We start from the raw sequence: 25,988 nt of genomic DNA, 5'->3' as shown, positions 1-25,988 counted from the left end.
CCGAACCGATCCCATCCGAACGATACCGAGTGGGTATCGTATCTGCGCTACCCTGTGATAGTGTTTGCTAGGATCCTGGGCACAGGGTCTTCGGATGGGATCGGATCGTATGAGCTACGGCTACCTGATCGAGGTGGTCGTTTCCCTCCCGCATGTTGCAATTGTTTTCGCTGGTAGTTTTCCTGAGCGGTTTCCTTTCTTTTTATTGTTGCTGCTGCTGCTGGTGCTGCTGCTGGTGGGTTCTTGTTGGTTTTATTCTAAGCATGTTTGCGGTGGCTTCGACTCGTTGAAATTCTTTATTATCTGGCCTTCGGGTTCCCTCGCTGTTTGTTTGCTCGGCGGCTTAATTTATGCAAAAGAAAAATGTGTCCATTGTCTTAGTGGTGTGCAGTACGTGCGCATGCGCGGTAATCGCATATCAATAAGGAAATATCCGTTACGTGACTGATATCCAAAAATCTCAGTTGCTCAGTTGCCCACTTGCTGCATGTGGCAGCAGCAGCTACATATGTTTGTTGTTGGCTCCCGCATAGGCCAAAATCCTGATACAGATGCCGCGCACGTAGTCTACCCAAAAATAGTAAAATGCATTTTCGATGCACTTGTTCGGGGCTATGGGAACAAATGCGAAACGGTTGGAAAATACGGCAGGGTTGGACTTACCGTCCCAACTAGCTACCAAGAACTAGGCAGAGCTAAAGACTATTTCCGGTGAATTAATAACCAATTCACCTGATGTCTTCATTTGGGCGGTGCCTCCTAACAGCCCTCATGTTTGCCGAGGTCAGCATAAACAAGATATTGGTTCTTAGATTTAAACATCTCTTTCATTATAATTAAAATATAACGTTCTTTAAACTCCGAAGAGGTATACGGATTTATACGAACTAATCATGAAAACAAATTCCCTTTTTTTATTTTTCAACAAAAATAATTATGGTATATGTACTATCTAAGGCTTGTGTCTTTTAACAAAATATTGCCAATGTACAAATATGCAAAATAAAATTTAAAATAATAATAATGCTAAGCTTATAAGTCTTTGTCTTTAAGCCAAGGTCGCACGCTTGGCCACAAACTCCCTGGAAGTCTTCTCCTTGTTGGTAAACCGAGCATATCTACCAAGAAATATTGAAAAAGGTAAAATAATGAAAAACAAAGAACAAAGACAAGTTATTTACGTTTTGTGATATTTGGCCACATCGGAGGCGCTGAGCGAAGGACGAGTGGTTTGGAACGACTCAACCAGGTGCTTCTGCTTCAACGAGATTTTCTTTGGCAGTTTCTGGGAAAGCAATAAGAAATCAATGTTATTTACACCGTCGCCAGAAACTGAGTACTACGTGACTAATCCGTGTTGCCGGAAGTAGCATAGATTTCAATTTGATTTAAAGGACAATCACGTAAACGAATCAAAAGTATTTGAATCTTAAATTTAAGTTACATTTGTAACCAGGATGGGAATATTCAAAACGAGAAAGAAACATAGCCCATAAAATAGATCGTTTCCGGTGAAAGGAAACCAGCTCACCTCATGTCCAAATTGAGCCAGCGCCTCCTTGACCGCCGCCATGTTCGCCGATGTCAGGATGCTCTGAATATCGGCGCCAGTGTAATTTGGAGTTTTTCGCGCAAACCACTCGAAGTCCACGCAATCATCAAGGCTGAGTGTTGAACTTAGTGCCTCAAATATACGTACTCTGGCCGGAGCATCCGGCAAAGGACACTCCACCAAGCGATCAATGCGACCGGATCGAAGGAGCGCAGGATCCAGTAGCTCAGGCCTAGATGTAGCTGCTATCACGGTAACGCCCTGCAGTCCTTCCACGCCATCCAGTTCTGTGAGCAACTGATTCACCACTCGATCTGTGACCCCCGTGGAATCGTGACCACGTTTCGGCGCCAAACTGTCGAACTCGTCGAAGAAAAGCACACATGGTCGGGCACTGCGAGCCCGATTGAATAGGTTTCGAACATTTTCCTCGCTTTGGCCAATGTATTTGGCGAGCAACTCAGGACCCTTGACAGAAATGATGCGCAGGTTCCACGATGTGGCCAACTGAGAGACCAGGTAGGTCTTTCCCGTTCCTGGTGGCCCATATAGCAGTACTCCGGCCTGATTGCGCAGTGGAGAGGCGTTAAAAATGGTGGGATACTGTAACAAATGCACAATAATATAATAAACTGTGGAAAAAAATATATTGTTTAGAGCTCACCCGTGATGGCCACATAAGGACCTCCTCTAGAACTCCCACAACTGACTCCAGACCAGGCAACTCCTCAACGCGCATTTCATTGTCTTCCGCATCGTTGCCAGTCCTCTGATTGCTCTGAATGCCTTGCAGGCAGTACGAGTTCGTGTGCTCCAAGGACTCGATAAGCTGATCGTTGGTCAGCACAGGCTGGGTCTTGCCTGAAAATAAGAGAATTATTCATGAAAACATACAATTGCATATTTATGTTACAAACTACTCACTGATGCGATAAGCATAAAATATTGCACGCTCCACGAACTGGACAAGATCACATTTTCGGTAGCCCTCTGTGAGGTTGGAGAACTTAACAAGATCCAGGTCCTTGGACACGTTGATATGGCTGCACAGCTCTCGAAGGATAATCTCTCGATCCGCTCGTTCCAAACTGGGCAGACGAGCAACAGTCTGGAAAACATGTCTTCCCCTTGGTGAGCTCAGGCGCTTGTTGAGGGTCTGCAACTCGTTGACGGTGGCGATTACCGCAATAGCGTTGTTTGAGGTATACTGAACAATCAACTGATACACAGTGTCCGCCATGCGATTGTAGTACTCGCCATCCTGACTGGACTGCTCTCCAGCAGAGTGGGCCAGTACATCCAAGTTTTCTAGCACAACAATGGCGGGGGCATGCTGCAAGCAGCTGGTGAAAATGTTGCGAAGGTCTTTTTGGATGGACTCCGTCTTGCGGCCTTTGCTTCGCGATCCGTGGAAGAACTCAAAGTAACAATAGTCCGGCTTGCGTGACAATTGGTCCAAAATGCGCTCCACAAGAACGGTTTTACCCGTTCCCGAGGCACCAGCCAGCAGGACATTGCACTGACGCATGACGGAATTGTCAGCGCTTAAGCACAGATTCATGCGCAATTCCTGAACCACTTGATCCACAATCTTATCGTACTCTGGTAACTGAATGAGGTCCTGAACACTTAATGGCGACGTCGGAGGCGTCTGCTCCTTAATAATCTCACCAACCGGACGCACCAGATCTGCTGCATAGATCTTGGCCTCCTTCAGAAACTGCGCGTCCACCACGCAATAACGAAAGTGTTCTGGTAGAATTCCGACAGTAACCAGTAAATCGTCCTCCAGCCGCACCACCTCCTCCTGGTTGAAGAGCATCGGCTTATGCTGCGTTCTCTCTATCACAAACCGCTTAAATGCATTCTCCATGATTTTGTAGTGCGTCTTCTTGTTGGCAAATAGCTCAATTTTTTCCACAAAGTTAACTACGGTAGTTTTCGGTCTTAGAACGACTCGTTCCAATTCCTTGATGCCCAGCAATTTCATGAGATTGGCATTAAGTTCGATCGATGGATGAATGGTTTCTGGTAGATCGTCTTCTATATCCTCGTCAACTGTGCGTACTCTCACATAGTAATCCTTGTCGGCTGCCGTATGCATGCAATAAAACAGATCCAGATCGAAGAACTCAGGTAGATGATTGCGGTTCACAAAGACATCCGACTCCTGAGCCTGCTCCCGCCATAGACCTCGAATCACACGAAACTCGAAGCTGCGCGAGCTTTCGCGGCGCAGATCCTTCTTAAGGCGCTCCATGTGAGCCTGCCGCTTGTTCCGCTGAATAGTATTCTTCACATTGGACACCGTGGAGGAATGTGTCAAGGGCGTTGGCTTCTCAGCCAGCTCGTCCTTGACCTGGGCAGTGGTTTTACTCCTGGCGAGTTTAGTGTTCTCCTCTATAACACCATTTGATGTTCCGTTGGTCAGTCCCTTGTACAGGTTGGGCGCCACCACGAGTTCCGTGTTGTGATCTATTCTCCCGTAGTTCATGTGCGGCTTCAGTCGATCTGGTGAAATGATTTCCAAATTAATACAAACGACATGTAATAGATGGCAAATATTTACCCACTGTCAGCGCCACTTGCATTGACTTGTTAATCCAAACAATGAGGATCTGCGTTGAGTTCACAATGCGAGTTTGCTCCAGCACACTGCCCGATATCTTTTCAGTGCTAAGTTCCTGCAAAGGCGTGTGTTGCAATAAGAAAAAGGAAAATAATTAATTAGTTTATAAGTTAATTCAATTCAATCAATTCAGCGGGTCAATGGCAATGCCGGCCAAGCAATGGCAGTATAAATAAAGACCAAGCGCACGCCCGCGCCAAATGCTAATCCGATATAAACGGACTTGTCTATTTTTAAGCTGCCCGCTGACCGCTGATTGCTGGCCACGCCGCCAAGCAGGCGAAACCGTCACTCACAATGATCTCCCAGTCCTTGGACGAGACGGGGGTAACGTGGACGCTGCGCAGGTTGAGAACGTCAGCGATGAGCGCACACTTGACCAGATCATTCTCGTGCAGACCTACGGCAAGAAAAGGGTAAGTGGGTGCGAACTGTACAAGTGTACGAGAGTACGAGGTACAGGGCAGATGGCCGGAGTCCAATATTACGGCATATTGGCAACCGATGCACATCCGGTCGTTAAGTAATGGCTCACCAATCTCCTTCGCTGCTCTGGCATTGATCCCAATCTCGGTGTCTTTGATGCCGCCGCCGCCCTTTTGTGGCGCCCAGGAGGCGTAGTGCGTCCGGCCATTGTACTGCAAGCTCAGGCAGCCCGTGTCCTAATCAGAATGCCACAAGGGTTAGCCGGAATAATCTTTGCCGTATCTAATCTGCGTGGAGCGTGAAGCGTGGACCTTTGGACACTTACATAGGTCGAGACGACGCCGTAGTACTGGTCCGGCAGCAGCACAAAGTTGCTCCTGATGGGCCGATAGACCACCTTAAAAGTGCGTTTGAACATTCTCGTCGTGGGCGTGTGCGAATCAAGTGCGCTCCTTCCTGGTTTAAAGCATTTTCGCACTAAACTTCTGCTCTCTGCGGAATTTACTTTTGCTTTATTAGAGATGGGAGCTCGCGCGTCAGCTGAGCCGATACTTGCAACAGGTGAGACAGCTGATTAGAGATGGGCCCCCTCACAACTGTTCCCAGCAGCAAAATACAAAAACGTTACCATAACATTTACTCAAATTCAAGTGAGATCAGATTTTAAAAAGCTTATTAAAATCTTATTAACATTTGAAAGACAACTATCATTATAGAAATTTGCAATCAATCAGTTACGTTCGAAAAAGAAAACACAATTTTGTTTTGGCTAATTTATTGGGTTAATAATATTTTATTTAAAATAGTTCGAGTGTTCAATATAGTCGTGTAAATGTGTACAAAAGATCCGGCATTTTATATTTAATATATCGATTTTCCATCTCTTTCGCTCCTCGTATACCATGCTGGCGTCTTATCAAATTAAATAACACAATATTTAAGAACTAACAATGCAGAGCGTGCTAATCGTGTGTGTTTGCATTAAAAAACTGCAAACTTATCTTCACTTGCGCTATTTCCTTCTTTTGGCAAATTAAACAGGAGAAGATATTGAAAGGATATGCATAAGGATGCCGATGGCACTTGTAAATATTTAAATACAATAAAAATGTGCTTATAGTTCAACTAAATTCGTTATTGCATTTTATAAATATATATCTACTATAAGTATCCGTATATCGCGAGAAGACACTATCCAAAAGAGATTACAAAAGCTTTTCAGTTTAAATTGCGTGTAATGTTCTGCTGCTTTATAGTAAACTGCTTTATATCAGTCTTCGTCAACTTGTTGTTGTTCGTGAGAATAAATTGGCTTATAAATGGAATATTTTGTAATATAGTTAATATAACCTTTGTATCAAAATTTTAATAAAATTTTATAAAATGTGTAGTTCATTGAGTGTAAAATATTCTAAAAATGATTTCCTCTGGCATGCAATATTTTGGCGTTTGTTTGGACTTTTGTTGCTGGCTGTGTGTGCGGAGTGAAAAAATAACAACATAAATAATCGATTAAATAGAAAAATATACAAAAGTTTAATGCATTTTACTCTCTTCTCATACAATTCACTGCTTATATGACTTACTATTTTAATACAATTAATTAAAATTCGGAGTTACGTAGGCTCTCCATATTCATGCGGATTTGCCATCTCGGATGGATGCAGCAAGTATTTCGTATTTGGTTAAAACGTAAATTTAAAAAATACAATTAAATAGCACATATATAATTAGATATATATGTAGGTATATGTATGTACACAGGGTAAAAGTTAAATCATTATTTAACAATAATAAATTTGATAAATACACCATTCGAATTTTCAAGTTCAACTTAAGCTCTAAGCAATCAAATTAAAATGCGTTTTTTAAAACAAAATTTTGGCGATAAAAATGTTTCTCAAAATTGAAGACGAGATTCACAGAATGGATGTGGTGCTTGTGGTTATCGTTGCTAGAAATTCCGTCGAGAATTGGGATTCTAAGATACGGTTATATTCGACTTGACTTAAAAATATATTGAAAAATATTCGAAAATAAAAGGATTTGAATGGAAGGGAATGTGAGTTTGTGTATGTGTAAGAGTGTCTCGAAAACAATTTAATCGCCCAATCACATATTGCAGTATCTGTAATGTTCTCTTTTTGTTTCGGTTTCAGTGTGAATTTTGATTTTCGATTCGTTGCCATTGCCCCGTCGTCGTCATTGCGTCGATTGCGTCGATTGCGTCGAACTCGATCTCGTTCTAGTTTCCTAACTCCTCGTCCTAACAATCCATTTCCTCCAGGGTGCGCGACAAACGATTATTGTCGATCCTCCGGCGCTGCGACCGCCGCACAGCATCCGCCCGCCGGTACGGCTCGCTCTTCAGGCCGAGCAGGATGTCCTCCAGGGCTCCGTTGTACACCTCGTCCTGCTGCAGTAGCTTCTTCTCGCGCACCGAGTGCGCCTTGCTCTTCAGCTCGTTAATGACAGCTTCCTGCAAGGATAATGCGCCGTTTGAGGGCAACTGTTTGCATTTCGTTTTTTTTTGTGGAGCAAGCGAGGCCAACACGGATTGGGATTAAAGAAAAATAAACAGGTAAGCATTAGATAAGGTCAACCATCACCAAAGAACAAAAACTTATTACTAAGAGGTTATTCATTTTATGTAGTGCAATTTTTAGAATTAGAATTTTTCAAATTTTTTAGGAATCCAAAGATTTTTATTTTGTTATTATTTGGTAAAACGTGTAAAGAACTTATATATTATAATATTATTATAATATGTATTATTTATATTTAAAAATTTGAACATTTTTCAAATAATATCCAAAATAAATAAATTTGGCAGCGCGCAAGTCCTGGCACGAAGCCAAAATTTAAATAAGTACACATGTCAAATCAAATGCTCGATGTAGACTGGATTTGTCGAGGAATTATGCGGAGATTAGGTAACACAATAGTGCAGGATTAGTCTGGACAAATACAGTGTTAGCAGGTAGGTAGAGAGACAAGCCAGGCGACTTACACTAATGTGGGAACTTTACACAAAACAAATCCCGTCACATGTCGCCCACAAGAAGCAACAACTAGGATTTCGACTTTTTTTTTTGGTATGGATTAGCGGGGATTTGGGGCACGAGCACAGACCAAGTCCCCCTCGAATTCCCGTCCCCAGTTGGGTATTAGACAGAGTGTGGTGTGATTTGTGTGAGTCAACCAAATAACCAAGTTAACGTGCTTAGATTGAGGAAGTGGCCGGTGGGTGGATGCTACGATTGGGCAAGCTGCTTCTGTTGCTGATTGGCAAAGTCGAGCAGACAATGTATTGGCTGCATGAATCAAATCAAACGAGATCAAAACAAATCATAACAGGTTATCAGGTTTGAAACGATACGTGCATATAGAGATTAGACATATGGAACCGTTTAGACGGACTTGGCCACCCTTCGATAGCGTGCCTATTGGCTAGCTCTTCGTGGTCGATGGCCTCCACTCACCTGTTGCTTCTTCTGGTTAACCTTGTTGCGCATAAGCACCTGATCGCTCTCTTTCTTGGAAGCGGCCAACGCGGCGGCCTTTTCCAGGCGCAGACGCTGCTCGTTCTCCTGATCGTGTTGCTAGAATTACCAAAGACATCACATTAGTAGAGTAATGAGGAATCATTTTATATAGTCGCACCTTAAACGCACGTGTGAAGCGTACGATCAACGCAAAGAAAGCAGCCGCATCGGCATTCCGCGAGGAGTCGCCAAAATATTCAACGCACTCCTTGAAGGCTTCCTGTGCATGCCGCAGATCGCTCTTGATCTTCTTCAGCTTGTCCTCGCTGTTGTTCAGGAAGTCCCGCAGGATGTGCGTCTGGGCACCCTTTACTCTAAGCTCGGCCTCCTTGCGCACCAGATCCATGCCCTTTTCTAGCTCCTGAACATCGGCCACCACATTCTCCAGTGCCACCGATGCAGCCTTGTCCGTTCCATACAGCTCGCTCTCGAAGTTCAACAGCTCCGGGAACTTGGCCCGTATGGTGGCCACAATATAGTGCAGCAGCGACGATCGCTTGTCCGTGGATTTTGTATCGATCAGCGTGTCCAGCGATTGCAGCTTAAAGCCATAGGCTGGTCCCCGTTTATTGCTGTTGAGATAGTTGCCGAACGCGAGGACAATTTCCAAAACCGCCTTGAATTTCCGCGATTGTTTTAAAGAATTCGATGCTCCTGCTATCGATTGCACTTGCTAGAATTAAGAAAATAACATATTTATTGGATTAATCGAAAATATGTCAATAATAAAGTACTCAAATTTCTTGCTGATCAAAGTGCAATTATGTTGACATTCGGATTTCTAATTTTATAAACAGAGATGGGTTTTCTTCTTATTGTCCAACAAAATAAACAAAACGAATAGAAAAGCAGCTGACACATGACTTAACAATTAGTCATAGAAACCGATATTGTATTTACTCGAGTCGTAGATATCTTGCTTTTGTAATAAGCCTCTAATATGTATATTTCCTCACCGGACTAATGAGATGAACGCTGTCGACAAAGTTGCCCATGTAGTTCATGATGGCCAGCTTGGACGAGATACGCTCCACACGCGACAACTGCAGCATAAACTTGTCTTCTTCGGTGAGCAGCTGCTGGTCCTTGCGCTCGATGATGTATTCCTTGTAGGACTTGACCTCGGCATCCGTGGGCACCATCTTTTGCAACAACTCAACGTTCTCCAGAGAAAGTTTCTTCAGGTCCAGACTATGGATGGCGGCGATGACATCGTCAATGGGCATACCCAGCTTGCGACGGGAGATTGCTGAGAGCATAAAAAAAAAGTCAGTTGATCCAAAAATAGACAAGATAACACAGCGCACTCACCAATGTTTCTTAACCTCGTGTGCTCCAGTAGCGAGACATTGTCGGGCCTCTTGAAGCGTTTGCTGGACTGCAGCGACCCATCGACCTCGGATCCACTGCTACCATTGCGCAAGGCGCCGCCGATGCCAATCTTGAATCGTTCCTCAAACTCGTTGAAGTCGATTTGTTTGAAGATCTTCTCGTCGTCCAGCTCGTTGAATATCGTACCACGTACCTGAACAAATGAAGAGTTAGTAAAATGGAAGAGTATGTAGTGCATATCTCTGTGGCTACCTGATTAGGCTTTAGTGCTATCCAGTTCAAGGTTGGCAACTTGTATTTGGTGGGCACCTTGCGCTTGATGGTCATGGCGCCATCGGGAGCGGGCATAAAGCCGGCTACTGGAGGCGGTGGCGGTTGGAAGGAGCTCATCATGGGCGGGGCATGTGGCGGCGATGGCGCTGTCGAGGTGAGGCTGCCGCTCGGACTGCCCAGCGGACTGAAGCCCGGCATCATTGGCGGCGGTGGTGGAGCCGGTGGTGCTGGCGGCGGAGGTGGAGGAGGAGCAGCTGAACTTGCAGTAGGCGAGGCGGGTATCGGCGGTGGAGGTGGTGGCAAAGTAAGTGAGGCTGCCCCCGAAGTGGTACCAGCCATGAGGCCACCATTCGCCAGAGAACCATCCCCGCTGGAGGCGGAGCGTGGCAAGGAACGCGTAAGCGTCTGCAGCTCCATGTTCTTTGTGTGCAGCAGTGTGTCGCGCTTCTTCAATTCCTGCTCGTTGTGCTGCAGCATACGCTGCATCACCGTAAGTTCCTCCTCCAGCTTCTGGCGAATAATACCCAGCTGCTCGCGTTCCGTCTTCAACGTCAGACTCTCGGACTCCAATTCCGCATACTTATAGAGGAACTCTGAATTACGATCTATTTCTCGCTCAAGTTGATCCTCAAGCTCCTGAACTCGCTCCAGTGCCGAAGTTTTTGTCTCGGAGTCTTCCATCAAGGCAGCCACATCGAAAACGTTGTCCAAATAGGCTGATATCTGTACCTTCAGCTCCTCCGACTCTGTCAGACGAATTCGCTCCAGATACTTATCCAGGCCCAGGGCCGTGAACTCGTACTGCAAGTGGACCCTGTAGTTCATGTCCTCCACCGAGTGGACAACTATGTTCATGAACTGCATGCAGGCAACCATGAAATCGATGTTAAAGGCCTCGAAGTTCATGAAGTACTCCATGAGGGTTTGGAAGCGTCGCTTCTCTTGGCACACATCCTTGAAGTTATCGAACGAACCCAAAATGATCTCGTGTCCGCCCTTTACCAGGCAGATGGCTGCCAGCAGCTCCAGGACCAGGGCTTTCGTCCTCAGCGATTTGTGGATAAGACTCAAGGCAATGCAGTTGATGGCCTCGCGGTGCTGGATGACCATGTTGAACCCATACTTGTTGTTCATGATCGCTCGCAGGCACATAATGGACACATGGATGTCGTCCGTGGCAGCACCCATGTTTAATTTGGCAATATGTCGTGACCTTCGCTTTAAACTAGGACTATCCAGGGCATCGGCAATGGTGGGTCGTAGGAATCCATAGGACATTGTGTGCTGCTGCCTAGAGTCCAGTGTGCCATTGGTCAGACCATGTCCCGCACTGTTGCCATGGGACAGTAGACCACCAGCTCCACCAGGACTAACAGAACTACTGTTTCCCATCACTATCTCACCGCCATCGCCGCCGTTCGTGAGATTCAGTCGCTCCTCGGAGGCACAAAGGACACCCTGAAGGCGCTGCTCGTGCCGCATCATCTGCAGCCGGAAGCTGAGATAGTCGACCAGGGCGTCCAGACCCTGGTTCGTGTCATCCAGGAACTCCTTCACCCACTCGATGTGGTTCGTGCGCAGCGAGATCTCCAGATCGCGGAGCACCTGGGTGGACGTGGACTCGCCGACCATTTTCCGTTTCTGACAAAGAAAGTAGAAGAGATAAAGCTGTAGGTGTACAAAGAGAAAGAGAGAGAGTGGAGACAGGATAGGATGACGGGAGGCCGGAAACAGGCGACAGGATGCAGTTGATGGAGTCAGCAGCGCGTGGACCAGGACGAGGATCGATTAGGGATAGTGCAGGTGGTGCCAGGAGGTAGACAAACAAATAGAGAAAGAGAGATGGGAAGAAACAGGAAAGACGAGTGTGTGGGAATCGTGGATGGTGGATCGTGGTGTGTTGTCAGTGTTGTGAGTAGAGAAATGAAATTTACACATTAATATTGGAACAACAGATTTCGATTTTAAGTAGGGTTATTAACTTTGGTTTTTCATTAGCTTGGCCTAATAGTTTATTAAGAAGTCGGTTACATAATTTGACCTATTTCGAGTTTAACAACCAGAAACCACACTACAGAAACTACTATAGGAAACTAGAAATGATGTAGAATTAGGAACTCAACGTACCCGATGACTCCTCGATGCCTTTGGGTCCAAGTATGTGCGCAGTTTACTCAAGTAATGTGAGGGCGGATCCTTTGCCTGCACCATTTCCTATAAAAATAATGTAAAATTATTAAAAGTTTCACAACAAAGCTGAAATTTTAAAGAATATTTGCAAAGGTGGCCACTCGGACACTTGATAGAAAAACTTGTTGAGCTACTGAACTTTATGTTAACTGCTTTATGTTACTCGACTGACTGACAAGTGACAAAGGTCAAACGATAAGATCCAAGTTAGCTCATGTTTTTATAAGTACTACAGGTAGATTTGTCAGGCAAGGTGTTTAAAGTACAAACAACTATATTTATTGAAAACACTTTTACAATCGTTTTCAGTTATATTGAGGCTTTAACAGCAGAAATACTATACTCGCTTCCTAATTGCTAATTGCTCCCTCTATCACATTAATGGCCCCTGAAATCATCTCTGCCGGAGCTGGAGTTGCCCAAGTCGCTGTTCAATGAACTGCCAGTGATCGGGCAACTGGAGGAGGAGGATCGGTGGGTATATAGTCAGCGATACCACATGCATTAACACTAGACGGAGACTTAGCGGCTTTTACTTTTGTTTTTCCCTCTGTGCTTTAACTGCATATTTTCGTAGATGTTTATGTTACCGCAATCGAATCCCCTCTTGGCATCGTGGAGTCTTGGTTCCCCCCTCCCACCGAACACATAAGCATCGATGGCTTGCCTAACTCTAAACATTTTTAAGCATGAAGCGTGGTATACTTGTTTTGGCCTGCGTCTGTTTGTTGTTTTTTTGTTATGGGTTTGGTTTAACTATGCCAACAACTAAGGCAGCCACCAAAAGCCACAAAAACAGCACCAACAGCCAACGCATGACTACAACCTAAACTATGTGTGGGTTTTGGTTTTGGTTTCTGGGTTTGCGTTTGCCTTCGGGTTCGAACTGCAGCTAGAGAAAAACCAGTTTGATTCTTTTTCCCAGTCGAAGAGAGCTGAGGAAAAATATCAGCATTCATACAGGCGCACAGATATTCCAATATGTATACTATACGTACACGAATACGGATATGTAAACTGCTGCAAGCGGCTACAACGATTAAAAACTGCAACTTATCGCCGTCATAATAATTTGCATTTTGTCACTGTGAGCACGAAGAGCAACTGGGCAACTGAGGCAGGAAGATGTTGTGGCGAGGACCGAGTCCATGGGATTGGCCTCACCACAGCTCACTCCTCACTCCGCTCTCCACGTCCTCGAGTGGCTAGCTTCGCCTCCACCATCCCATCATCCCACCATCCTGTCCAACGGACCTGTCCGTCCGTCTGTCAGTGGGCTGCGTTTTCATTCAGTTTCATGACTAGACGAACTTTGAGTGGAACTGTGGACTGGGGACATGCAAATGCAGCTAATAAACTCAATAAAGGATGTTTGCACATTTATTTTTTAAAAACATATTCCTTCTCCTTAACGTAATTGCCACTTGTGAATCTATTCAACTAGGCTTCCTTCAGTTGAATTATCTTTACACACACATGTATTGTTCGTTTTATACGATCGTGAATCATACTTTAATTTCCTTTCATACGAAGTCATTATAGAATTATAGTGCAATAATCACGTTCAATACAGAAAAAAGCTACATTTTCAGAAGCTCAGCCTAGGTTCTGTATGTTCTTTCTTAAAAGATTTTTGTTAATATTAGTTTGATTTATGGACTTTAGAGCCCGTCTCCTATTGCATAACTTTTAAAGCTCGCTTTAGCACGTTGTTCATTTTACTTCTAGAGCATTTTTCAATCAATTTTCCATTGATTTACCCACTGTGCAGTGGGCCTGAATTATGGAAAACAGGTCTGGGTTGCAGGCATGCAGGCGGCTAAGGAACCGGCGACCGACGACGACATGGACAACAACAATAGTCGTAGGAATAAAAGCACCAACAACAACGGCAAACCGTGTTGGGTGTTTAAGATATTTTATCGTATGGCAGAAAATGTTTGACGTGAGTACCGGAGTACCGGAGTGCTGAAGAGTGTTGAGCATTCCTGCCTCGAATCTTTTTTTCGAGAGCTACTCCACCAAAATGCCCATGGCGAATATATTATGCTCGGCGTCGCCGTTGTTTTCCGTTGTTATTTTCCTAGGTGCAGCTCTTGAAAATTCAGTGACCCAGTTGCAAGTGAGATGGATAGATAGCTGTTCGGTTGGTTGGATGGATGGATGGATGGATGGTTAGATAGATAGAATCCACCGAAAAAAAGTAAAGGCACGCTCTAGCACACACGTTAATAGTTTCGTCATATTCCAAAAACAGCAGCAGTCAACATAACACGCAAACTGGAATTTTTGTCCACATAGCAAATAACATACAAATACATACATATACAATTTATTGCCCTATTCTAAACCAATTTAGAGTCGCTCTCATTGCCAAAATGTTTTCTGGTGTTTCGGATTCAGCGAGCGAATTTAAATCACTAAAGACTCCGCTGTGCCAAGCGGCAAAAAAATACATCAAAAAGCGCGAGCCACAAAACAGCACGCACTGCATAATGATTTAATGATTGACAAGCTGATACGCTGTGTCGCTTTATACATATATGTATATATATATATATAGTTATCTATCTAGACAGACAGCGACATATATTTAAGCACATGTCCTACAATTTATTTATGGCAGTTCAGCAATTGCTGTTGAACGACTCTCGGATAAAAATACAACAAGTTGAGCTTGTTAAGGTATACTGATAATATGATTAAACCGTATGATTAATGTGATTCAACTTAGAAGTCAATAGGATCAATATTGGTTACAGATGGTAAAGCCTACAAGTTTGTGATAAACTCATGGTGTTTCCAGGAAGTTAATTCCTCAAGAACAACAGATTACTATTATTGTCACCTCAATAGCTTTTGTCTAACTCCAATATCAAGATAAAGAGCCGACCTGCTTGATCTGTTAGCAACCCAGTTGGCAGTAACTAATTAAAAGAGAATTTCGTAAAGTTGCTCGAGGCATAAACGCCTTTGAAATTCCATTGCGCAAAGCCATTTGGTAGAGCTCAATTAGAGCGGCGCCTGCTCCACTCGACCCTCCCCACAGTTGTGCCGCCTAAAGGTCAGTGCTCAAGGTGTCGGCATCAGCAAGACCCCCTCTTTGAACTGCGCCCAAGAATGGGTCCAAAGTGTCCAACTGGGAATGAAACTGCTCACAATCTGCGAAGTGCCAGCAGGAAGTTATGATGTTGATAGCAAAGTGGTTTTAGCTACAAAAAATATGTGCAATGTGTAAAAATTAAAAATAAAAAATTTAATCTTTGCAATTATGATTAATTCGTCAGGCCACAAAAAAATACGATTAAGTAAAATGCTTATTCCCTCAAAAATACGATAAACACACTATTATTCATAATTATTATTCATACTTATTGCAAAGCCTATAAAAACTGGAAACAAATTCAAATCGGAAATAAATAGTACCATAGATTACTATTAGTATGTAAATCAATTTGTTACTCACTTGATCGCATATCATGTCCCACTTCTTCTCGTCATCGTAGTTCCGCAGCAACTTTGCTTTATCCGGTGGCAAGTCCATCGAAGCCTGTCGCCAAAAGACATGAAAAGACAAGAATGAAATTCGTAAGAGTTGATCCTGAGATAAAGAAATGCCAAAGCAGAGATATATTTTCGTAAAATGGTAAAAGCTGGAAATGGCAGCACCCAGCCAATTGGAAAGCCCGAAATACCCCGCGTATCATGGCCCATTAGGGTCCTCAGTCTTGCATCTCTGGAGTGGCGACCCCTTTGTTTCTTTGCTCATGTAAATATTGAAGTACTTTAGCTGCTGATGGTTGATTAAAAGATTACTGCAGAAGAGTCACCAAACCATAAAGAAGAGCCCACAAACAAAAGAAAAGTTACGCACAGAGATGTCAGGAATTGGCTCTTTGAAGCAGCTTGAATGGAAAATAAATAAACTTGTAATAACCATGCATTATTTAAATACAAATATTTCCGACCAACACGAGAGACATGATTTCCAGGTTAGAGCTGCAGCTCACTGAACCATAAAGCAAAATCAAATAATCAGTACCAATTTACCTGCTGGACTGCAGACGATTGTGTAAAATGGTTAAATGTACAATTTAACGGGAGGGAATGCACCATAATGAAATCGGCAAATATGCTTACGTGACTTCAATTTAATTTTTCCACTTTTTCTCCTTTTTTTTATGGGTGCAGCTGCAGTTGGAAGTTCTAATTAGACACACACACAAACATACACACACTCAATAATGGGATGAGGGCGGCAAAAGGGTGTGGTGAAGATGGAGGGAGCTAGGGAAAATAAATGCAAAATGCATACCCACACAATATCGGATGTACAATCGGAATAAAATGAATAAAAGGAAAGTATTTGGTGCGTTGAAATGCACGGGAACGAAACCGATTTTCATCTCTGTCCCTACGTCATCAATAGAATAAATTATAACTTGTAGACCCAAAAACTGTCAAAAATATCTCGTCTCATATTTCGAGGAAGCATTTAATGCCTGAGCATAAAACATATTTAATCAACTACTTTTAAGGAAATAGATACACAACAAATAAAATATTTACAAAACAAATCTCTCTGTAACTTTGTTTGTAATAGTGAATAAATTCAAAATAAGTTTTTGAAATGTGACATTGAAACCATAAAAATATTAAACTTATTAAGCAGCTTTAATGAAGTATTAACCTCATCTTTTATCAAGAATAAAACTACAAATAACGTGGTATCAGTGCGCATTTAATCTCTTTTCTGAGACGCTAAAATTAATTTCCTCGTTTATTTTCAGGCCCAAGATGTTTTTACTCACAAGTTGATGATAATAAATTGCTTGCTGCTCAATGTTTTTCTCATTCAATTACTGCAAATTTACATGGAGCTTGCCAGTTTATCCCAGTGTTAATTAAGCTAAACAATTATTACAATTGTCTTAAATTCAGGCTTTGTTAACTTTTTTCTACGTGCTCATTGCTTAATATGTATATGTAATATATTTCCCATAAGCGGAGGAATGTGAGTAAATGCGAGAATGATTGCAAAATTTATTGATTAATTAATTGTAATGTTATGGGTGAGCCCCAACTGGGCCCCAACTTCCATCATCGCATCATCCGCATCGATTCCACTCCCAGTCCATTGTCCGTTACGGTCTGAGCCCATCAGACTGAGTGATTTGCCTCGACGCGCTTTTCGTAATAACAAAACAATAAATAAGTAAATAAAAGAGTGCATAAAAAGAGAGAGAATAATAAACAAGGTGACAAAGACGAGAGCTCTCTTCAATATTTATGCCAGGGCAGACAGGCTCCGAAAGCCAGAAAGCGAAAACTTACTATATAAATTGGACATGATGTATGTAAATACGGTGTATGTACATTGTACATAATGAATTACTTGACCGGCATACCGGATACGCATTTTAAATTTGTTTTATTTTTGTGTCCCTCTATCTACATATGTGTGTATGTGCATAATGGGAGGCTACGGACTGTAAGCCTCGCAACCCCCACTTAATTTCAACTGTCTACGCTCATGCCAAATGAGTAAGCTCCAGAGGTATTTATTATAGAACAAATTTCATATAAAAATGATGGACAGAAGGTACTCGTGAGTGACTAAGTAGTACTGTTGAAACAAACAGAGTGCCTCGACCAGCAGTTACCTATTTCGTAACATTTCATTTGGAAATATACAGCTCGATCTACAATCAAGGAGCGTATGACTGACATTGAATGAATCAAAGTTGTAGGCTGTGAGTAACAGGCAGATGTTATTCACTTGTCTTATTTCGTTTTCCGACCAATAATTGAACCTAAAGTACATTTCATATCATATTAAGAATAAACCACATGCGCTCTTATAAATTGGTTTTCATGCGAGTCATGAACAGAATCGGAAAAACCTAGGCACATTGTGTGCTTAGTGAGTCAATCAACCACGTAATATTTATTTCTGTTAATCTATTATATCATTTTAAAACAAGTATTGTGAATACTTAAAAAGATTCAAAAGCCAAACGGACGCAGTTTCCTTTCTTCTAAGAACTTCGGCGATAAAAAACACCGAGTGCGAAAATGTTCTAAATGAACGTGCGTAACACAATGACTTGTTTACCGATAAAGACTGCTCAGGAGACTCTGACTAATCATTTTCTTCAGTTTCCGGCCCGAGCTGTTATCCCTTAGAATAATTTCAGATCTACCTAATCAACAGATTTCCTTTGAATAACTTAACTATCTTGCATTAGATTCCCATGAACTCTGAAGTCGATTATGATTTATCCACTCTTTTCCGCAAAAAAAACAGATGGTCTATGTTTTTATCATTAGTGGGTTTGGTTTTTTCGCTATGCTCTTTTTTTGCCGACCGCAAAGGAAGTGAACAGCAAAGATAAACTTATGTTATGTTTGCCCTACGAGGCAGATAAAGGGGTTCACATAATGTGGAAGCCTCATTTTTTCTGCAGAGTCCGACAGATAAAGAAAATCCAAATGGACAATGCGTTAAGCAAAGCCATGAATATATGGCCATTGAATGCATCCAGGGCTGCCATTAGAGATCGCGTAAAGTTTAAAACAAAATACTTATTAAATACAGCATACCCTTCTACTATACGAAAAAGGAAAACTAAGGCCTGAAACAATGAAACCTGCCCTCGCATGGGCCAAGATTGCTTAACAATTTTAACAACAATAACTTCTGTGGTTCACTGCCTTGCGGTTTGTCAGCCATTGGCGAAGTCATTAGGAGAGGCGGCTTACCCTGAATCACCTCACCTTAACTACGCCCCTGCAGGCAATTGTTTATAGATATTGATTCTAGGCCCAAGACTCTTGGGCAACGATGTTAAAGCGAGTGAAAGTTGGCTAGCTTGAGAAAGCTGGTAAGCGATCGGGGATGAGGATTTGATGCGGTTTAGTCTTTGTGTCTCTCTGTCTCACTATATTTATGTCAATTTATGTGAATAATGACACCCACAACATAAACCGCAAGATAAGTCTCTTGAAAGTCAAAACTTTCAATAATGCAATCACATTAACGTTTTTATTCATTTGTATTTGCAGCCGGCTCTCTGGGGCTGCAATAAATACACTTTTACTTTCCATTGAATAGACTATGGAGATTTTATTGGCCTGATGCCAATTTTAATGCAATTAAAGTGAATTAGTAAACAAACACAGTTAAACTGTTGCCTCTGTGGTATTCATACATATGTATGTATGTAACCAGAAGAAGTACAATAAATATCACAGCTGGAATCGGGCGTATTATAAACCAAAAGGAATATTGCATATGTTTTATATGTACATACATAAACTCATAACTGCTTTTTTAAACTTTGTAGCCAAACAATCTACCAACTAAATGAGTTATTTGTATAATTCATAATACTTATTTATAATTGCATACTATCACAACAAAAATATTAAATATAAAATATTAAACGAAATTAAGTTAATTTATAACAGTTGCACTGCATAGCCTCCATCTTAAGAGTTCAATAAACCCAAAAGCCAGATCTTAAAGAGGCTGGATTCAAAAAATGTAAGAACTAAATTGCAAAACATCGACAGAACTGTAATTTAACCGGAAACACATGCAGCAACTGCGTCTGATTAGATCCAGCCAAAGGCGAATTATTAGCGGCCACATTGTCGGATTGTTGTTATTTTTAAACTATGAATCAGACAAACAACAATTGCTGTCGTTCGGAAGCCGACTGCACGGACATTGGCGCATTGGATCTGCCAGTCTCCGGTCCGTCCAGTCAAGTCAAGTCAAGTCCCCTTCAGTGGCAATGGGCCAGCGAGCAGCACTTTTGCCTAAATTAAGGTAAACACGAATTAAGGCAAGCCGGAGACACAAGGCAAGGGCGAGGCCACCTCCAGCACCTCCAGCAGTTCCAGCACCTTCACAATGCCACTGAAATGGCAAACAAACACAATATCGAGGGGCGAAAAATGAAAAACATAACAGCCATAGGTAAACAGACGAAAACACACACTTTGAGTGCGAAAAGAAGGCAATGAATTTTGAACAAACAATAGACCCAGAATAGCAAATGCTATCTAAGGTCTGTCGATATCCGGAATACCCTTGAATTATCATATATTGGATTAGAAATTGACAACGGAATGGGCATTGGGGTTTATTTTAGGTTAGGTGGTTTAACAGGAATATCGAAAGTGATAATCTATACAGATACATCTAATAATCTATACTGACACAGTGGTATATTGGGAACCTTTTATGTCTGCGATAACAATTGTTTAAAAGATTTTACTATGTCTATTGCATTCAAAAACAATCTTATTTACAACCTAAAACGTTATGGTAAGTTATATTTAAAACATTTTAAAATATAAAGTTCCATACCATATTTACTTCCTTGGCTCAAGTTCAGTATTAAACCAATTCTTTTTATTTTAGGGATAAAGCGAACCCATTCCTTTAATTCTTAATGGCTTTGATAAACGAATCAATATTTTGTGTCCCCAAAAATGGCATAAGAGTAATAAAAACGTGCTTCCTTATCGAGATGCGCACGAAAGAAGTTACAACCATGAGATCATACAGTGCGAAAAAGAAGTCGAGAAATGGTGTGATTACCATGAAAATAGGTGCCAAGTATTTGATCTTATTAATTTATTAAGAAAATCCGCTAATAAATATTGAATTTTTAAGCAGTATTTCATATGCTCAGGACAGTATTTACAACCTTGAGATCAAAACAAAAGATCTTGAGAATGGGCATAATGCCAAAAATGAGCAGATAAGTGGGAAACCCGTTGGCGGAGCATTTCTCATACGAGTATTACTGACTGGACTGGACTGGACTGACTGACTGCCGATAACTGAGAGCTCAAGCTGCGCCATATAAATAAAGAGTTCTGCCCTCGCCATCCCCGTTTGTTCCCCTTTTGCTCGGCAGAGAGATAAGCCGCGATCTCGAAGCCATCCCATCACATCCCATCGCATCCAGCAGCTTCGGCATACAGCGCAGAGTGCGAGAAAAGGAGGGCAGGCGAGCGGACCCATATGCCGGCGGTACCAGTGCGTCCAGTGGGTCCAGTGAGTCAGCGAGAGTGACTCGGGAGCGACAGAGAGGGCGACAATCGATCAATTCGCTTTAATTGCCATTAGCATGCCGAATTGGAGTGGCTTTTTCGAGGGCTAACGTTGGAGGCGAATCAAATGGCGGCTGTGGGTCACTCTATCCGTTACGCTTTTATGACGGCCAGCGCTGAGAGCTCTGCTCTTTGGCTATATTCTCGGCTTATTTTATTTTTGGCAATATGTTCACTCGTAAAATCTTAATTACGCAGCCTTGTTCGCAGAAAAAAACCGCCTAGTGGGATGACAAACGAATTCCAATGACAGGCACACGCCTTTAGAACAGTGGTGGGAGTATTATAAGTTTGACTTCGAATTAGTTCAATTCCTTTACTTCTAACGATACCAGAAGCATAAAGCAGGTTGACCCTTACTTCCTTATCGATACTTGAATGCAATATGATATTATGAATAATTCGTTGCAACGTGATATTATGAATGCAATTTAAAACAAGGGATTAGCTAAGTTGCTCAGCACATATATGTATGTATGGTGGTTTCCATTCAGACCCCAGTCCACTGTGCCCTGCTTGGGGAGTTGTGCAAGCCGGAGCGGAGAACAGAACGGGACTGAATCGAGTTGAACTGGGGAGAGGCGCAGATACAAACTCAGAGATACTCACGAACACCAGCGAACACTCGCGTTCGCACATGTGTGTGTGTGTTTGTGTGTGGCTGACAAAAATTCAAGCGAACAAGTCGCCGCACACTCGATGAGGTCATCAATCACATGCAACAAATGCGAGGGCGGAAAAAAATGGGCTGGGGCAGGAAGCCAATCCTTAAGCTTCTATATACCAGCTACTACATTCGCTAAGCAAACTGAATCTCCCAAATGGAATTTTTGAATATAAACAAACATTTCTTCTAGTGAATTAAAAAATATCAACGATTCGAATATAAAAGCTTAACACCGAGAACATGAGTTCTCTACTTGAATGGATTTGTATTCAAGAACCATTTACGCAGTTCAATTTATTTATTTAAATTTATTTGTCGATCCCAAAATAGATTATTCGTAGATATGTAAATAGAAATGTATTTTAATCTTAAATGTTATACAAAATATATGAAAGGAAATTGTAAGCTAATAAAAAAAGGAACTTTATTTGCCAAAAACTATGCAACGCTTTATAGAAATGTATTGCTAGTTTTTAAAAATTAGTCCATAAATGAATGTGGGTATTTTGGTTATATTACTAAGATTATGAGCTCATAAATAAAGGAACATCTACAAGGTATTTATAATTGTATATAATTATTTATGGGTAGTAAACTGTGCAACTTTAAGGTTGCAGATATGTTTCAGTCTTAAATGCACACATTTTTTAGATCTTTAAAATTATCTTTGTGTTACTTCGTGTAACCCAGAATTATTCATGTTGAAATATTTCTTTGAAACTTTGTCATTTAGGATTGGAATGGTAAAGGAGTAAAAATATGACTGTTAACACCCGTAATAAATATTAGTACTCAAACTTTTGTAAAATTTAAATAAATTTAGTTGGACGTAAAATATAAATTAGTTCTTATATGCATAAGTCGAGTAATTGGGATCAACTTACCAGCACTTTGGCGAATCGCCGGTCCAGCTCATCCGTGGTGGGCATGGGTTGCTGGCTCCGGCTCCGCAAGCTCGGCTGCCGGACGTGCTGGTACTGGGAGCTGCAGCCGATGTCGTAGCGCAGATCCTGTTTCTGCAGCGTGCCGCTGGAGATGGAACCGTTGTGCTGGTGGCCATTGCGCATCGAGTGGTGGTGCGCATGCGGATGGGGATGCTGCAGCTGCTCATCGGCGTCCACATCGGCGCTGGTGATGGTTCGCGATTTGACTGCGCCCATTATGGTGGCAAAGCGACCCGAGCCCGAGCACGAGCCGGAGACGGAGCCGCCTCCTCCTCCTCCGCCGCCTCCCCCTGGATCCTGTAATCCCCGGGATCCGGATCCGCCGCCGCCGATGGCGTCCTCGATGGTCGCCGCTTGGAGCGCTGTGCTAAGGGACAGCGAGAGGGTACCCCATACAGTCCGGCAAAGGGCACGGGTGCGTTCCGGGCAACTTGAAAGTTGCTCTTTGATTCCGTTGAAGATATCCAAAGCGGCTGCTGCCTGTTTCTCTGCTATCGAACGCTCAGAACAACTGGCCAATCGAAAGTGATTATTTTCCGGGCGTGTTTTTTCTTATTTTTTTTTTTGCTTTTTTTTTTATTTATTTTTTTTTTGGTTTGAGAAAGTGTAAAGTGCTGGGTGCCAAAATTTTTAGAATATAATTTACTTCTTTCTGACAATGTAAGCAAAAACACAATTTGTTGCTGCTGCTGCTGCTGTTGTTGTTGTTGCTGGTGGTGCAACGGCGGCACTCACACAAACACACTGCCACCAGCACACACACAAACACACAAACACGCACACACCTACGGCGAGACACGGATGCAGGCACACAAACACAGACAAAGGACCAGATTTCGATGAAAGGCTCCTGCGGCAGGCGACGCCTCTTGTGCTTTATTTGCTGGTTTTTCCGATCGAGGGGCGTGCGAATTGCTTACAATTTGCCTTACATACCGCATTCGACTCGGTCTGTGGGCGAGGAGTGTGGGAACCGAGAGCAACTGCAGTTAAATGCACTTTATTTTGCCGACCGACCGCACGACAACCGCGCTACACGAATATTCCGGACAGTGTGACCGTGCTGAGTCTGCGCACGAAAACCGAACACTTGCGGGAAAACACCCTAAATGTGCCGGGAACTGCGCTTAGCCAGGTCTGAAACCAGTTGATTTACATTATATGGTAAATTTGAGGCAATTGCAAACGGTCACACTTTAAATAAGAAAACATTTGTTTTACATTTGAGATCCAAAAAAATATGCCAATATTGGCTTGAATTGACTGTTACGATTGATAGCCATGAGCACACCTCGCAAGAACTATAACAACCTGCCGCCCTACTGCCCACAAGGCGGCCAGTATCCATCGCAGTCCGCAGACTACAGATCCCAGCAATTCGGTGGCCAGCAGAAGCCACAAAATCCAAACTTTGGCTTCTACGAAGACAAACAGGGCCAGCAAAATGTTCCGCATTTCTACCAGAACAAATCTCCACAGGAGCCGCAACGGCATCGGCCCTACGGGCAGGGCAGGAACTTCGGACGCGGCGGCAACTTCCCACGCAGGAACCAACAGTACTGGGATCAGAATCCGAGGCACCACCAGAACAGGGAGCACAACCAGAGCGGCAGCTCCAACGGCCAGTACTTCCATCCCTCCATGCTGGAGGATCCTTGGCGGGAGCTAATGGAACGCCATGAGGCCATACACGGCCCCAGCACTAGCCAAACTGCACCGAAAGAGGTAGCGACTACTTAGGCCTGTTTCATACTAAAGATAAAGTGTATAATATAAGACTAAGCGCTAGCAGAGATAATTTTGGTTAATCCCTGTATGATAATCTCCTCAAAAGCGAAATAAGAGTTTAAGTTAACATACACCTGTTATGCCTTTCTAAGAAATATGAAGACAACAAATTTCAATCAAGTGTGTTAGCTAAATGGCTCAAGAATCATGAGGTAGCCTGCTTTTGAGTAGTACTCCCCGAGTTGAAACCCACTGCGACACCTTCAAGAAAGAACTACGGGTTAGGTTGTAACATTTTATACAACTAAGCAACAGTTCCACGTAAATGGAACCCGTGTATACACTAATAAACTTAAGACTACCGTATTCCCCTGAGTGTAAAGGGGCTCCCAAAGTGAGCGGGAAGTGCTAATAGTGCTGCTGCTGATGCCGCTTCTTCTCCAGGTACTTTTCCCAGTCGCCGGCAACCCGATTGTAGATACCCATGGCGGAGCGTGCATCCTCCACGGAATTGTGCTCGCCCGTTTGGATCTCCTGACCCAGAACGGCCATAGTCAGGCGCTTTAGGCTTGGCGTGTGGGCATTAGAGACGAGTTTGCACAGCGGCTTATAACGCGACGTATCACGGACATCATGGAACGGATGGCGGATGCTCAGTACGGCAAGATCGTTGCCCAGGGCGTGTCCCACGAGAATGCGACCGTGTAGCAGCTTCACCACTTCATTCTGCACGGCGGCAAATTCCTCACCGTTCGCGATGTCCTGCGGCCGAATGCCGGATACGCTGGTGCGGTAGTCAGTGACCTCCATTCGCGGCTTCACATACTTGTCCAGCAGCACATGTCCCACGCGGTTCACGATGGACACGCGTGCCAGCATGTCGTCCTGCCCGTTGTATCCCACGCCCACCATCTCGCAGTCCATGGCCAAATAGCGATTGCGGTGTGCCTTCTTTTTTATGCGCATGCGTGCCGATTTGGACAGTGGTGCTGACTCCGCAGCCTTGGCATCCTGGTTTTCACTTCCAGCTGCTGCTGCTCCTCCGCCAGCAGCGGCTGTCCAGTTGGAACCGGCTGCCCGGCGACTTGTGTTCGGCTGTTGCACCTGCAGGCGCTCCATGGAGGTTTGTAGTTTGCGTTGATTGTGTTGCGGGGAAACCACATTTTTCGTGCTGCCAGTGGTGTTGTTGTTTCCCGTGCCGCTGCTGCTGCTGGCCAAGTTATTCGCACGACTGCGGTTCAAGTCGAACTGCTTCTGGCGTTGCGTAGCGGACATGGCGTCAGGGCATCTATATATTCCAAATAAATGACCAGGTTTGCACGATTTCAAACTAAAATGTGTTATTTTATTTTAGAAACACCGACCAATGTGACCGCTTTACGTTGTTGAGATATTACTGTTGACGGGCTTTTGGTATTTAAACAGTGTCAATGGGTGCGTTCAGCAGGTAGAAGCAATCACGCAATAAGTTGCCTGTGAACGCGTCCAATAATATGTGTATTGATCACTCGAACAAAAATGATCGTACAAATTGTTATACATATACAGTTTTTAACGTTGAAGTAGTGTTTTG

At 43.2% G+C, this 25,988-nt stretch overlaps 4 protein-coding genes across 9 annotated transcripts; 1 reads left to right on the top strand and 3 right to left on the bottom strand.

The window, feature by feature from the left end:
• Window positions 1-891: 891 nt before the first annotated feature.
• LOC122616253 (peroxisome biogenesis protein 1) lies at window positions 892-5,125 on the bottom strand. The gene is made up of 9 exons (XM_043791652.1): window positions 4,933-5,125; window positions 4,717-4,843; window positions 4,478-4,581; window positions 4,122-4,236; window positions 2,477-4,063; window positions 2,217-2,413; window positions 1,532-2,155; window positions 1,182-1,285; window positions 892-1,118 (listed from the first exon to the last, which is right to left on the bottom strand). The coding sequence occupies exons 1-9, from the start codon at window positions 5,023-5,025 to the stop codon at window positions 1,049-1,051; spliced, it is 3,021 nt and encodes a 1,006-aa protein (XP_043647587.1). The 5' UTR covers window positions 5,026-5,125; the 3' UTR covers window positions 892-1,048.
• A 994-nt stretch (window positions 5,126-6,119) lies between these two features.
• LOC122618323 (formin-like protein) lies at window positions 6,120-23,234 on the bottom strand. Of its 6 annotated transcripts, none has more exons than XM_043794685.1 (9): window positions 22,628-23,234; window positions 15,414-15,497; window positions 11,885-11,971; window positions 9,737-11,425; window positions 9,464-9,677; window positions 9,109-9,401; window positions 8,271-8,825; window positions 8,090-8,209; window positions 6,120-7,116 (listed from the first exon to the last, which is right to left on the bottom strand). In XM_043794685.1, exons 1-9 carry the CDS (start codon window positions 22,901-22,903, stop codon window positions 6,874-6,876), a joined length of 3,561 nt encoding a protein of 1,186 aa, XP_043650620.1. In that variant the 5' UTR covers window positions 22,904-23,234; the 3' UTR covers window positions 6,120-6,873. The 6 variants fall into 6 exon arrangements, with proteins under 6 accessions (XP_043650620.1, XP_043650621.1, XP_043650615.1 ...); XM_043794686.1 differs by having other exon boundaries at window positions 9,737-11,398; XM_043794680.1 differs by having other exon boundaries at window positions 6,120-7,086; window positions 22,628-23,044.
• On the top strand, window positions 23,098-24,781 carry LOC122618327 (M-phase-specific PLK1-interacting protein). The gene has a single exon (XM_043794690.1). The coding sequence runs from the start codon at window positions 23,969-23,971 to the stop codon at window positions 24,425-24,427; it is 459 nt and encodes a 152-aa protein (XP_043650625.1). The 5' UTR covers window positions 23,098-23,968; the 3' UTR covers window positions 24,428-24,781.
• Window positions 24,774-25,958, bottom strand: LOC122618326 (RNA exonuclease 4). Its single transcript, XM_043794688.1, has one exon. It carries the CDS (start codon window positions 25,688-25,690, stop codon window positions 24,824-24,826), a length of 867 nt encoding a protein of 288 aa, XP_043650623.1. The 5' UTR covers window positions 25,691-25,958; the 3' UTR covers window positions 24,774-24,823.
• Window positions 25,959-25,988: the final 30 nt, after the last annotated feature.

This window comes from Drosophila teissieri, chromosome 3L, assembly GCF_016746235.2.
Source record: "Drosophila teissieri strain GT53w chromosome 3L, Prin_Dtei_1.1, whole genome shotgun sequence".
NCBI classification, from domain to species: Eukaryota; Metazoa; Arthropoda; class Insecta; order Diptera; family Drosophilidae; genus Drosophila; species Drosophila teissieri.
Note: the sequence above shows the minus strand (reverse complement) of the source record. Positions and strands in the feature narration are given on the sequence as shown.

Excerpts from the sequence above, each read along its gene's own strand:
- LOC122616253 (XM_043791652.1), bottom strand. The coding sequence starts at position 5,025 with ATGTTCAAACGCACTTTTAAGGTGGTCTATCGGCCCATCAGGAGCAAC. Across the intron at positions 4,844-4,932 it reads ACGGCGTCGTCTCGACCTAT|GACACGGGCTGCCTGAGCTT; the intron begins GTAAGTGTCCAA and ends CATTCTGATTAG. Across the intron at positions 1,286-1,531 it reads TGGCTCAATTTGGACATGAG|AAACTGCCAAAGAAAATCTC; the intron begins GTGAGCTGGTTT and ends TTGCTTTCCCAG.
- LOC122618323 (XM_043794685.1), bottom strand. The coding sequence starts at position 22,903 with ATGGGCGCAGTCAAATCGCGAACCATCACCAGCGCCGATGTGGACGCC. Across the intron at positions 15,498-22,627 it reads GGCGATTCGCCAAAGTGCTG|GCTTCGATGGACTTGCCACC; the intron begins GTAAGTTGATCC and ends TTTTGGCGACAG. Across the intron at positions 11,426-11,884 it reads AGGCATCGAGGAGTCATCGG|CTTTATCTCTTCTACTTTCT; the intron begins GTACGTTGAGTT and ends GTACACCTACAG.
- LOC122618327 (XM_043794690.1), top strand. The coding sequence starts at position 23,969 with ATGAGCACACCTCGCAAGAACTATAACAACCTGCCGCCCTACTGCCCA.
- LOC122618326 (XM_043794688.1), bottom strand. The coding sequence starts at position 25,690 with ATGTCCGCTACGCAACGCCAGAAGCAGTTCGACTTGAACCGCAGTCGT.